This window comes from Bufo bufo, chromosome 2 (genome assembly GCF_905171765.1).
Source record: "Bufo bufo chromosome 2, aBufBuf1.1, whole genome shotgun sequence".
Lineage (NCBI taxonomy): Eukaryota > Metazoa > Chordata > Amphibia > Anura > Bufonidae > Bufo > Bufo bufo.
The window spans coordinates 727116792-727130794 of NC_053390.1; the positions used below are offsets into that span (position 1 = coordinate 727116792).

General features: G+C 46.2%; 1 protein-coding gene across 7 annotated transcripts in view; it reads right to left on the reverse strand.

The window, feature by feature from the left end:
- Positions 1 to 12744, reverse strand: part of FIP1L1 (factor interacting with PAPOLA and CPSF1) — a 78533-nt gene extending 65789 nt beyond the window's left edge. For 5 of the 7 annotated variants that reach the window (XM_040418869.1, XM_040418865.1, XM_040418868.1 and 2 more), the window contains exons 1-6: positions 12555 to 12744; positions 8607 to 8658; positions 5364 to 5421; positions 5182 to 5244; positions 3653 to 3753; positions 3509 to 3573 (exon numbers count right to left, since the gene is read on the reverse strand). In XM_040418869.1, the coding sequence (XP_040274803.1) occupies positions 3509 to 3573; positions 3653 to 3753; positions 5182 to 5244; positions 5364 to 5421; positions 8607 to 8658; positions 12555 to 12732 (517 nt within the window). In that variant the 5' untranslated portion in view covers positions 12733 to 12744. The remainder of the gene's footprint in view (positions 1 to 3508; positions 3574 to 3652; positions 3754 to 5181; positions 5245 to 5363; positions 5422 to 8606; positions 8659 to 12554) is intronic. The other 2 variants (XM_040418871.1, XM_040418870.1) reach the window with 1 other exon arrangement.
- Positions 12745 to 14003: the final 1259 nt, after the last annotated feature.

The following is a 14003-nucleotide window of genomic DNA, read 5'->3' on the forward strand; positions in this document are numbered from 1 at the left end:
GCATTGTCCGACCGAACTCTGATCGGACGACCCTGCAAGAGGCGGGTCCAATGGAGAAGAGAGAGGTAGATAGCCCGGAGTTCCAGGAGGTTAATTGGCAGTTTGGACTCAGATGGAGACCAAACGCCCTGGACCGTCCGGGTGGCGAAGGCCCCGTCCCAGCCGTGGAGGCTGGCGTCGGTCGTAATGACAGTCCAGGTCACTGGGAGAAAAGATTTCCCCGAAGACAGGTGTGCGGCCACGGTCCACCAGCTGAGCGCCGAGTGCACTTGCTGAGATAGATGGATCCTGAGATCCAAAGAGTGGAGGGATTTGTCCCATGATGACAAAATGGCCCGCTGAAAATACCTGGTGTGGAATTGGGCGAACAGAATTGCCTCGAAGGAGGCCACCATGAGGCCCAGTACTTGCATACAATTGTGGATAGACGTGTTCCAGCGTTGGAGCAGTAGGTTCACAACCTCTGAATGTCCAGTCTCTTCTGCAATGACAGGCGTACCACCGCTGTCTCTGAATCTATTGTCATGCCCAGCAATCTGACCTGAGTAGCAGAAGACAGGCAGGACTTCCGCAGGTTGGAGTATCCACCCGAAGCGGGACAGAGTGCTCATCATGAGTTGAAGGCTCTCCTCGCATTGAGACGCTGTAGGAGCCTTGATCAAGATGTCGTCTAGATAGGGGAGAAGAGTAATGCCTCTGGATCGCAGTAAGCCCAGCAGGGGCGCGAGAACCTTTGTGAATACTCATGGAGCAGTCGCCAGACCGAACAGTAGGGCGACAAATTGGTAATGGGTCGAATAAATGGCGAACCGAAGAAAAGGTTGGTGAACGAATGCGATAGGAACGTGGAGATAGGCATCCTGAATGTCTATGGTAGCCATAAATTCCCCTTTTACCAATGAAGCAACCACGGAACGGAGGGACTCCATCCTGAATCGCTGAACCCGGAGTAACCTGTTCAATAACTTGAGGTCCAGTACTGAGCGCATATCGTAGGAGGGCTGCCTCCTACGACACTAAGCTAAAAACTGATATGCTCTCTCCAGGCTGGAGGGGGTATAGCCTGCAGGGGAGGAGCTATCAGCTTCCAGCCTAGTGTCGCCTCCTAGTGGCAGCAGCAAGCTATACCTACGGTCCTCTGTCCCCCAATGATATGAGCGAGAAATATTTATTACTTAACATTCCTCATATGTCAACTTTACATTAGCATCATTTTGGAAATGTCATTTTATTTTTTAGGATGTTAGAAGGCCTAGACTTTTAGAAGCAATTCTTAAAATTTAAGAAAATTTCCTAAACTCAATTTTCAAGGACCAGTTCAGGTCTAAAGTCACTTTGTGGGGCTTACATAAAGGAAACCCCCCATAAATGACCACATTGTAGAAACTACACCCCTCAAGTTATTAAAAACTGATTTTACAAACTTTGTTAACCCTTTAGTTGTTCCACAAGAATTAAAGGAAAATGAAGATGACATTTCTAAATTACACTTTTTTGGCAGATTTTCTATTTTAATCCATTTTTTTTCTTTAACACATCGATGGTTAAAAGCCAAACAAAACTCAATATTTATTACCCTGATTCTGCGGTTTACAGAAACACCCCACATGTGGTCGTAAACTGATGTAAGGGCAACGGCAGGGCGCAGAAGGAAAGCGCCATAAGGTTTTTGGAAGGCGGATTTTGCTGGACTGGTTTTTAGATGCCATGTCCCATTTGAAGCCCCCCTGATACAGTAGAAACTAAAAAAAGTGACTACATTTTGGAAACTATGGGATAAGTTGCTAAATTTATTGGTACTATTTTGGCGTACATATGATTTTTAATTGCTCTATATTACACGTTTTATGTGAGGCAAGGTAACCAAAAAATGGCTGTTTTGGGATCGTTTTTAATTTTTTTACAACATTCATCTGACAGGGTAGATCATGTGCTATTTTTATAGAGCAGGTTGTTACAGACGCAATGATAATAATGCAATTCTATGATGGAATGCATAACGGAATGCCTTTAGAGGCATTCCGTTATTCATTCCGTCATGATAGAAGTCTATGGGCTGCAAAACGGATCCATCCCGTTTCCGTTATGCAGGGGAGTCATCTCCTCCATAACGGAAACAGGACGGATCAGTTTTGCAGCCCATAGACTTCTATTATGATGGAATGAATAACGGAATGCCTCTAAATGCATTCCGTTATGCATTCCATCATAGAATTGCATTATGGTCCGTGGTAACGGAATCCCTAACGCCATTCTGCTTTTACCACCAAACGAAGCATGAACAAATTTCATAACATGAAATTCGCTCATCTCTACAAACAAAGAAAGGAGACATATTTGATATCATTGCGTCCGTAACAACCTGCTCTATAAAAATAGCACATGATCTACCCTGTCAGATGAATGTTGTAAAAAAATAAAAACCGTGCCAAAAAAGCAACTTTTTGGCTACCTTGCCTCACAAAGGCACCTACATCTAAATGCATTCCGTTATTCATTCCGTCATAAAAGGAGTATATGGCCTTCATTACGGATCCGTCCCGTTTCCGTTATGCAGGAGAGGACTACCCTGCCTAACTGAAACGGGACGGATCCGTTTTGCAGCCCATAGACTTCTATTATGACGGAATGAATAACGGAATGCCTCTAAAGGCATTCAGTCATAGAATTGTGTTGTGGTCCGTGGTAACGGAATCGATAAATCAATTGTGCTTTTACCACCAAACGAAGCATGCCCGTAGAAGGCCGGTCCCGATGCCGTGCAAGGCATTGGGCAGCCTGTGCATGGCATGGGGCTGCCTTGTCACCCATCGGGTCCCCGCCACAGCAGCGTGGGGACCCGATGAACAACTTCACCTGCCGCATGCACCTTCTATGCCGCGGTCAGCGCTGACCGCGTCATTGAAGGGGTTAATCCGCCGGCGTCTGCTTTTACAGCGATGCCGGCGGATACAGCAGGGGCCCGGCTATCGGGGACTGCCAGGCCCCTGCAGTGATTGGACGTGCACCGCTCCGGTGCCTGCCCGATCACCATGATGTAATAGTACTTAAAAATGCGGCAACTCACTTGCCGCCATGACGTACTATTATGCCACATGTAGGAAAGGGGTTAAGAGGATAATAAAGACAGCAGCATATGCACTAAATATGGAGAGGAAAAAAAATAACATACTAATAACCTCTTCAATTCCACTGATTCAGCACACAAGCTCTGGTGGTTCCCCCAGTCTTTGTTCGCAAATGGCCAGGACATGACAGCTGCAGCCAGTGATAGTAGTAGTATGGCATGAGACTGCTGAGGCCACCGATTGGCTGCAACTGTTATGTGTTGGCCTTCGGCAAACAAAGACTGGAGGGACCAGTAGAGCGTCTGCACTAGATCAGTGGGGAATGGAAAAGGTAATTGTATTTTTTTCATTTTCTAGCAGGTCCTGCTGCTTTTCATTTTTTTGAAAGGGGATAACCCATCCGTAAATGGCAAGAATGCAATAACTAAGTTGTAGCTTACCAGAAGATCCATAGAGTCTGCCTCCAGTTTTAATATTCAGGTTAACTGGGGTTGTCCCATAGCTCCTAAATGAATAAGTATTTAAACGTTATGAGAATGAATTGCATACAAGTTCAACCTAGCTTTAAAGCAGTAGCTACATACCCATACTGAGGAGCTCCTGTTTTAATATCTCCTATAGTTACATGGACGTCATCGTCGTCATCATCACTATCGCTATCACTGTCATCTTCTGTTTCAGTCACCTTACACAGATGGAAAAAATTAAACGCAGAAATGTAAGTAAACATGCATTACATTTGCTATACATAATAACATAATAAACGTGTAATAAATTACAGCTCTATATACTCTAGGGGTCCAAACTCCAAACGTTACTTATTCAAAAACCAAAGGAATCAAAAGGTCCCCACTTCCCTTATTTTACATTATCGTCTGGGCATTAGGCAGCCTGACCGGGATATTGATCGATCAGGCCTAGCTCTCAGTTGCCATTCCTATACCACACAAGTGTCGGGAAAAAAGTTCTCCGTAGGTCAAGTTCACACTAAGCTTAGGAGTCCATACTTTTAAGGCTACCTGTACACGTTGTGGATTTTGGTGTAGAAAAACCACAGCATAATACGGTACCGGCAAAGGGAATGAGATTTGACAAATTTCATGAACACTTTGCTTTTTTTCTTCCATGGGAAATTGACCTGCTGTGTGAATTTTGAAATCTGCAGCATTTTCATTGTTTCTGCAGATTTTTGGTGTGGATTTCACCTTTTGCAATGCTAAGGGAGAGATCAGGGCAAAACCTCAACAACAACAAAAACAGAAAGTAACAAGTAGATTTGGTGCGGAAATGCTGAGAAATCTACTAAAAAATGTGCGGGGAAAACTCCTAAGGCCCCTTGCAGACGAGCATGTCCGGTTGCATCCCGATGCATTGCGGCAAACCCGCGCGAGTAGGAACGCAATTGCAGTCAGTATTGACTGCGATTGCATTCCGATGTTCAGTTTTTATCGTGCGGGTGCAATGTGTTTTAAAGGTCCTATTGCTCACAGATGAAGAAAGAAGAGATGCCGGCTGTGCGAACAAGTGGATTAAGGTGAGTTAAATAATTATTTTTTTTAACCCCTCCAGCCCTATTGTTCTATGCATTCTGTATTCAGAATGCTATTATTTTCCCTTATAACCATGTTATAAGGGGAAATAATAATGATCGGGTCCCCATCCCGATAGTCACCTAGCAACCGTGCGTGAAAATTGCACCGCATCCGCACTTGCTTGCGATTTTCACGCAACCCTATTCATTTCTATGGGGCCTGCGTTACGTGAAAAACGCACACAAAGTGGAGCATGCTGCGATTTTCACGCAACGCACAAGTGATGTGTGAAAATCACCGCTCGTGTGCACAGCCCCATAGAAATGAATGGGTCAGGATTCAGTGCGGGTGCAATGCGTTCAACTCACGCATTGCACCCGCACGGAATACTCGCCCGTGTGAAAGGGGCCTAAACTGATCTACAGTACTTTTGTCTTAAAGTGAAAAACATTGACATTTTTTTTTTTATTTAAGACCAATTTAAAAACAAAAGAATAAATGTGATGGACTGTTGTAGTTACAGTGCACCGCCACAAGGGAAAAGTTGTGCAGGCAAATATTGAAGAGGATGCAGCACTCACATGAGCCGGTCGGTAGAGGTGCGGGGAGATGGACCCCGGCCAGTCTGATATTGATGACCTATCCTGAGAATAGGTAATGAATATTATGCCACTGCACAACCCCTTTAACACCTTTCACCCCCATGTCATCCATTAGAAAAATAAAAAAATGGAGCATAAAGACTTGTGTTTTGTAAACTCACCCCTTTGGCCACACCATTCTCAGTAGTCTCCACTTCAACAACAGGTAGCGGATGCGAGCTATGGAAAAAATTTGAAAATTAAGGAAAATATACAGTACGGCATCCCCGTCCACTGCCGTGTCTTAAGTAAAATTACATTAATAAAATATTCATTCACTAGGAACAATATCCATATTCAATATTCATATGATGCCTGCAAAGAGGAGAAACCCCTGGTGCATCTCAATAAATTAAAACGTTAACTTATTGCAGTAAATCAGTGTAATGTTGTTAAAGGGAACCTGTCACAAGGATTTTGGGTATAGAGCTGAGGACATGGGTTGCTAGATGGCTGCTAGCACATCCGCAATACCCAGTCCTCATACCTCTGTGTGCTTTTATTGTGTCAAAAAATACGATTTGATCCATATGCAAATTACCCTGAGATGAGTCCTGTCCCAGAGATGAGTCCAGCGTGAAGGAGCCCAGCACCGCCCCGCATCCTCAGAATCTCCTCCTTGCTCTCCGACGTCAGAAAGCCAGAACTCCGTAATCTCGCGATGCTTGAGCTAGCGCATGCGTAGTTCCTTCCCTGAGGCTGATGCCAACACAGGGAAGGAACACTGACGACACTGCGCATGCACTAGCTCGCGCATCGCGAGATTAAGGCGTTTTGGCTTTCTGACGTCTCACGCTGGACACATCTCAGTGTAATTTGCATATGGATCAAATCTGGTTTTTTTTACACAATAAAAGCACACAGAGCTATGGGGACTGGGTATTGCGGATGTGCTAGCGGCCATCTAGCAGCCCATGTCATCAGCTCTATACACAAAATCCCAGTGACAGGTTCCCTTTAATGTTGATGATTATGGCTTACAGCTAATGAAAACCCAAAAGACAGATCTCAGAAAATTAGAATGTTATATAAGACCAAGTAAAAAATAAAATTTATGCAGAAATGTCAGCCTACTGAAAAGTATGTACAGAATATGCACTCAATACATGGTCAGGGCTCTTTTTTCATGAATTACTCTAGCAATGCGGCGTGGCATGGAGGCGATCAGCCTGTGGCACTGCTGAGGTGTTATGGAAGCCCCGGTTGCTTTGATATCGGCCTTCAGCTCGTCTGCATCATTGGGGCTGGTGTCTCATCTTCCTCTTGACAATATCCCATAGAAAATCTATGGAGTTTAGGTCCGGCAAGTTTGCTGGCCAATGAAGCACAGTAATACGGTAGTTATTAAATCAGGTATTGGTACTTTTGGCAGTATGAGCAGTGTCTTACTGGAAAATGGAATCAGCATTTCCATAAAGCTTGTCAGCAGACTGAAGCATGAAGTGCTCTACAATCTCCTGTTAGGCCTCTTTCACACGAGCGTGACGGATTGGCTCCGGATGCGTTCAGTGAAACTCGCACCATTTTGCAAGCAAGTTCAGTCAGTTTTGTCTGCGATTGCGTTCAGTTCTTCCGTTTTTTCCGCGCGGGTGCAATGCGTTTTGATGCGTTTTTCACACGCGTGATAAAAAAAACTGAAGGTTTACAAACAACATCTCTTAGCAACCATCAGTGAAAAACGCATCGCACCCGCACTTGCTTGCGGATGCAATGCATTTTTCACGCAGCCCCATTCACTTCTATGGGGCCTGCGTTGCCTGATAAACGCACAACATAGAGCATGCTGCGATTTTCACGCAACGCATAAGTGATGCGTGAAAATCACCGCTCATGTGCAACGCCCCATAGAAATGAATGGGTCCGGATTCAGTGCGGGTGCAATGCGTTCACCTCACGCATTGCGCCCGCGCGGAAATCTCGCCCGTGTGAACTCAGCCTTAGACGGCTGCACTGACTTTAGGCTTGATATAACACAGTGGACCAAAACCAGCAGATGACATAGCTCACCAAACCATCACTGATTGTGGAAACTTCACACTGGACCTCAAGCAACTTGAATTGTGTGCCTCTCTGCTCTTCCTTCAGACTCTGGGACCTCAATTTCTAAATTAAATGCAAAACTTACTTCCATCTGAAAACAGGACTTTGGACCACTGAGCAGCAGTCCAGTCCTTTTTCTCCTTAGCCCAGGTAAGACGCTTCTGACGTTGTCTCTGGGTCATGAGTGGCTTGACACAAGGAGTGTACCAGTTGTAGCCTATGTCCTGGATACATCTGTGTGTGGTGGCTCTTGAAGCACTGACTCCAGCCGTAGTCCACTCCTTGTGAATCTCCCCTAAATTCTTGACAATCCTTTCAAGGCTGCGGTTATCCCTGTTGCTTGTGCACATTTTTGTACCACATTTTTCCTTCCACTCCACTTTCCATTAATATGTCTGTATACAATGATTTGTGAACAGCCAGCTTCTTTAGCATGAAGGTGTCAATGACTGTCTTCTGGACAACTGTCAAGTCAGCAGTCTTCCCCATGATTGAGTAGCCTACTAAACCATTTAAAGGCTTAGGAAACCTTTGCAGGAGTTTTGTGTTGACTAGCTGACTAGAGTGTGACACAGTCTATAATATTTAACTTTTTCACAATATTCACATTTTCTGAGATCCTTACTTTTAGGTTTTTATTAGCAGTAAGCCATAATCATGAACATTAAAATAAATAAACGCTTGCAATACATCAGTCTGTGTTTAATGAATATATATAATATACGAGTTCAATTGAATTGCTACATTAATTAACTTTTCAATGATATTCTAATTTGCTGAGATGCACTAGTAGTCTACTGTGGAGGTTCACTGACACCTACACTATAGGGACATGATCACCGACTATCCACGAAACACAATGGAGCAGATTTATGAAGACTGGCATTTTATAAGACATGAAGGGGGAAAAAAGAAGTCACCCAGAGTAAGATGTGGAAAATGTATTAAAAGATGCAAGATGTCCCAACTTGTGCCATCTGAGCACCAGAAACTGAAATCAAGGATCCATTTTTTTCCCCGCCAGTTTTCATGCATTAACGGTTGTAAATCAGCCGGGCCGCTGGAGCACTGTCCACTTCCGTTAAGTTCTGACCAGATTTTTAAAGGCAAGAGCGACTGAGAACTGTAAACCAGACAGCTGCTGTACAACTTTTGTAGATGTGCCCTGTTGTGAACTGCAGTTTATTTCACCAACTTTTCCCATACATGAGAAGGGTGATCGTGAAGAATTACGTGCAGAAGCAACCCACTTTTTCAGTCAGACATTTCTGCGACAATTTTGCTGCATGCAAGCAAGAGCTGATCTGACTGCTACAAAGCCTCACCTTGACATGTCCTCTTCATCGTCAACCTCCGGCCCAGCAGCTTCATTTTCCTCTATAGAAACACAAAACAGACAAAAATGGAAGCTGAATTTCACATAATCTTTTTGGTTATCCGACACCCTTCAGCCCTGACAATGTGCAGAGGATGGAGCTGGTTACTGCAGCGCTGCCCCCAATGAAGTGAATTGGAGCAGCTGTGCAGTAACCAGCTCTGGCCACCACACAATGGAGGGAGCTATGGAGTTCTGGTACTAAAGCTACTCAAACAGCTGGAAATGCAGGGTGTTGGACCACAGCTGATCAAACGGCCTTCCTGAAGATAGGACATCGCTTGTACAATCCCGGACAACCCCTATAAAGGCGTTTTCTGCGAGATAAAGGGAATCTGTCACCAACGACCACATAAACTATTTGCATAGACACATAGCTGTGGTTCACCTGATTTAAAGGGGCTTTCTGAGATATTTATTTTTTTACTTATGACCTATCCTCAGGAAAGGTCTTCAGTACCTGATCAGCAGGGGTCTGACCCCAGCCGATCAGCTATGAGCGCCGCGGCCATTTCTCAGTGACGTCGTTCATGTGGCCTAGGAGCAGCTCAGCTCCATTCAAGTGAATGATGCCGAGCTGCGACACCAAGTACAACCGTAATACAATGTACGGCGCTGTGCTTGGTAAACTGCCAGACGGCCGCAGCGCCCACAGGAGCACCAATGCCTTCTCAAACAGCTGATCGGTGGGGGTCCCGGGTGTCAAACCCCCACCGATCAGACACTAATGACCGATCCCAAGGATATTTCATTGGTAAAAAAAATCGCAGAAAACCCTTTTAAAGCCAGGTTTTCTTTTGTTGATCTGAGGCTCCGTTCCAGTCATAACACTTCTTAATATGGAAGTGAGGCCTTCGGTGCAATGAGGGTGTCACCATTGCTCTTATTGCACCCAAGCTCCACTTCTTTCTGTGGCCAGCCCCTCCCTTGTTGCTTTGTAATTGCCTAGCCCTGTCAATGAAAGCAGCCAGGGACTGACCACACAAAGGAGCGGAACTTGGGTGCAACAAGAGCAACGGTGACGACTTCATTGCACCAAAGGCCTAATTTGCATATTTAGAAAAAATATAAGTCGGGAACAGAGACTCAGATCAACAAAATAAGAGCAGGGTTTTAATCAGGTGAACCACAGCTATGTGTCTATGCAAACAGTTTGACAGGGAGGACGCTGGGGACAGATTCCCTTTAAACATAGGCGGATTATTCTCAGGACAAGTCGTCAATCTCACATCAGTGGGGGTCCGACTCCAGCTGATCAGTTGTCTGAAGAGGTTCAAGCCTCCTTACAGTATCCCAGGCACAGTTTCAGGCTACATTCACACTTGCGTTTTGTGCAGCTCCGTCATGGACGGATCCGTTCAGACAATACAACCGTCTGCATCCGTTCAGAACGGATCCGTTTGTATTATCTTTGACATTGCCAAGACGGATCCGTCTTGAACACCACTGAAAGTTAATGGAGGACGAATCCGTTTTTCTATTGTGCCATATTGTGTCATAGAAAACGGATCCGTCCCCATTGACTTACATTGTGTGCCAGGACGGATCCGTTTGGCTCAGTTTCGTCAAGTGGACAGCAAAACGTTGCAAGCAGCATTTTGGTGTCCGCCTCCAGAGCGGAATGGAGACTGAACGGGGGCAAACTGATGCATTCTGAGCGGATCCTTTTCAATTCAGAATGCATTAGGGCAAAACTGATCCGTTTTGGACCGCTTGGGAGAGCCCTGAACGGATCTCACAAACGGAAAGCCAAAACGCGAGCAGCTGTACTTGGTATTGCAGCTTGAATGGGACTGAGCTGCAGAGAAGCCATGTAACGGGCTGACCCGACGTCACAGGCTGGAGAAGCTTCCAACAGCTGATCAGCAGGGGTACCGCGTGGTCAGACCCCAATCATCTGATACTGATGGCCTATTTCAAGGAAGGATCAATATTTAGCTCCAGGAAAAACCCCTATAAATGTCATGTCCTCCATTTCATAGGAAGAAACATTTTCTCATGCAATCATATCGGAAAACACCCTGTCCAGCTCCACCAGCAAGTGCTTTTTACAGGGGCACAGCACGTAGGAAACACACTATCAGTGGGGGGGGGGGGGGGATTTATCCAGCCCTGCGCACCACAATCCTGTCTTCAGAGTCACCCAATAGGACTTGTGACTTTTTAGCTCGCTTGCCGATAATTTTGGGAAACTTTTTGGCATTTTTACACCACTTGCTCCAGTTTTGAAAAGTAGATGAATGAGTGGGCATGGTCCGCCATGTTAATGAGCTTCACTCCAGATTTATGTCCCAAAGCCACTCCAGGTACAGAACACTGGAGTAGCATTTCTAGACAGAGGTGTTAGGTCCAAAGGTGAGCCTGATTTAACAATGTGTGGCAAAGAGGACCTCAGGCCAGACTCAGGGAAAACAGACTTCAAATATTCCCCTCGCCCTCCCGCCCTGTAAGTGTTGAAGGGAGTTTCCACTGTCTAGCAACCATCTTTTCAGTTCTCTGCTCTACTAGAGAATGGGGGGAACCTGTCCACATAAATGAGAAGGGCGTCCATGCTCCAGCACCAGGCAGAAGACACCACGGAAGGGCAATGGACGCGATGTCTGAGGAAGCAGCAGAGGATGTGCTCAGAAAGAGATGAATGTATAAATTACACCGTTTTTCCATAAAACTATCAATCTGCTCGGCGGTCTGCAGATGGCCGTCTTGAAGAGACCTTGACACATCGGTGAAGGTTCTTCTCATTCATCCAGGGTATAGCAGCAAGCAACTGGACAACTTGTATTTTGTCTTGAAGGCCTTTCGCGAGTCACCTGCTTTCTCAGTTACAATGACTTGTACAAGAAATCTCTGGCATTAAACACTGATGACTAGGATTACAGTCATAATGTAATAGTCAATGATTTTTCAGGAGATCTCTGACAAATAAGAGAAATTTCAATCAGATCAATAGGCCACCGACTGGATAGAAAGCTGTATGTGTAAACCCATCCGTCAGGGGCCCATACAATACGGAGAGAGAAGGCAGCTCCCAGGAATCTCAGACCCCAAAGGGATTGGGGGCTGAATAGTGTTGAGCGAACTTGTGTTTTAAGTTTGGCGTCTAAAGTTCGGGTTATCGAAGAATCGCGTTATGGATTCCGCTACCACGGACCATAACGCGATTCTTCGATAACACGAACTTTAGACAGCAAATTCAAAACACAAGTTCGCTCAACTTCACTACGTCAGGGAGCTTGTGGGGTCCACCAGTAATCTGCTGTGTATGGGGGCCCCTCAGAAACACTGCAGTTCTCATAGGGTTGACACGACAGGACAAACGTATCCAGACTGGCACTTCCTACGCTTGTCTTGATCGAGTTTGCACTTAATTTATACAGTAGTGAAAAAACGTGCCGCCATAATGAATTCCTCCCGACGGCAGTACCACCTGGAGGGCCCTCCGGAAGACTTCCATCTTGGTACAAGTTGCCCCGGGAACAGGACATCCTGTGATCCAATCTCTGGGCTGTCAGAAGAGGGGTCCCGAGCCCCCCCATCCCGCATGACCACAGTGAGGAAGAGGCTGCCTAGGCCAGCGCTGAGCATGCGCTCATGCAGGGGATAGGTGACAAACTGTGGGTGGGAGCAGAATACAAGGGGGAGAACACCTTTATGGCCAGAAGGGACTGAGAACATGGCTGCACTCACAATAAGCTTCTCCTTGGTTGCTGACATGTGCTGGACAGTGGAGGACATTAGGGCACACGGATACGTTCTGCCACAATACTGGGGCCTCAGAGCTCATGGAACCGCAATCTGGAGGAAGCACAGCGTCAGACACGAGTTCACACTGTGCGGCCACCAGGCTTCTCACTGCAGGCCACACTATAACCCCGCACAACACACGCAAGCCTCGTACCCCCATACAGCCACTCTTCCTCCTCATCCCCGCCTCCTTCGCCCGCAGTCACTGTAGTAGCGGTGGCTGTGCTCGCTGCTGTTGGGGAGGCGGTTGAGGAAGGAGCAGCGGCCGCGTTGGAGCCGCTAATCTCCGACGTAACCACCATCCGCTCCACCAGCTCTCCACCGGCGGACATGTTTCTTGTGGAAAGAGGGAAAATCAGCTATCGCGAGAAACTGCAAGCTCCAGTCACGAACAGCCGGCGGATCTCCAAGCAACCAATGGAAATGAACAATGAACGTCACGTGGTAGTGCGTGTGCTGTCGCGGCGGCCATGTTGCTTTTGGGCTTAGTTTGGCACTTTTTAAAAAACTTTATTGATTTCGCTGGTCTGTCAAAAAGAAACGAGTCGTCAGGCCATGTTCTGTGCTGGGGACTCAATAAGCAATGAGTGCTAATAAAAAAAGTAACGGCTATTATCGGGTTGTAGAGGTCCAGTTATGTTCTTGTGAGGACAAAATGTTCAATATTTTTATGCTGAGACTTCAGGACAAGATATGGGGGGGGGGTTAAAAAGTAATTAAAGGGATTCTGTCACCAGATTTAACCCTATTAAGCTAGCTGACATTAGCGATGTGCTAATGTCAGCTAAACCTAACTAGCCTATTCCTACTTTTATCTATGCCCCCATTACACCAGAAATCTTTTATAATATGCTAATTAGCCTCTAGAACAAGCATGTCAAACTCAAAGGCTAACATGGGCCAAAAAAAACAAAATTTAAGTTTATGTGGGCCGCATAAAAAAATAAATATTTTTTTTTACAATATAATGCAGACGGATCCGTTCTGAACGGATCCACCGTCTGCATTATATGAGCGGATCCGTCTCAGACGGATCCGCTCTGAACGCAAGTGTGAAAGTAGCCTTAGGGGTGAGAACCTGGGATCTTTCATCTCTTGTCCTATTCAGCTCTATCAGGGTGAATAGGACTTCACACTGTCCCTGCTGCTCTGTGCCTTGTGCACACAGCATCAGGGATGTTACCATGGCAACCAGGGCTTCTGTAGCGTCCTGGCTGCTATGGTAACTGATCGGAGCCCCAGGCTTACACAGCTGGGGCTCCGATCAGAAGCTGCCACTGCACCACCAATGAGGGGGAGGGGAGAGGTCCCTGTGGCCACTGCCACCAATGATTTTAATACTGGGGGGGGGTTGAGAGGGGCTGGCGCACTGTGCCACCAATGATTTTAATGGGATGGGGGGTTGAGGGGGGGGCACACTGCACCACCAATGATAAATTACCCCTTTATACAGGAGGCTGGTACTGGCAGATCAGCAGTTAACCCCTCAGGTGCGGCACTTAAGGGGTTAACTGCCTCTGATCGCAGCTCCCTGTCAGCGGCAGGGTGCCGGCAATGCGATTCTGCTGCCGGCACCCGCCTCCTGTATTGTGTTAAAGACTGA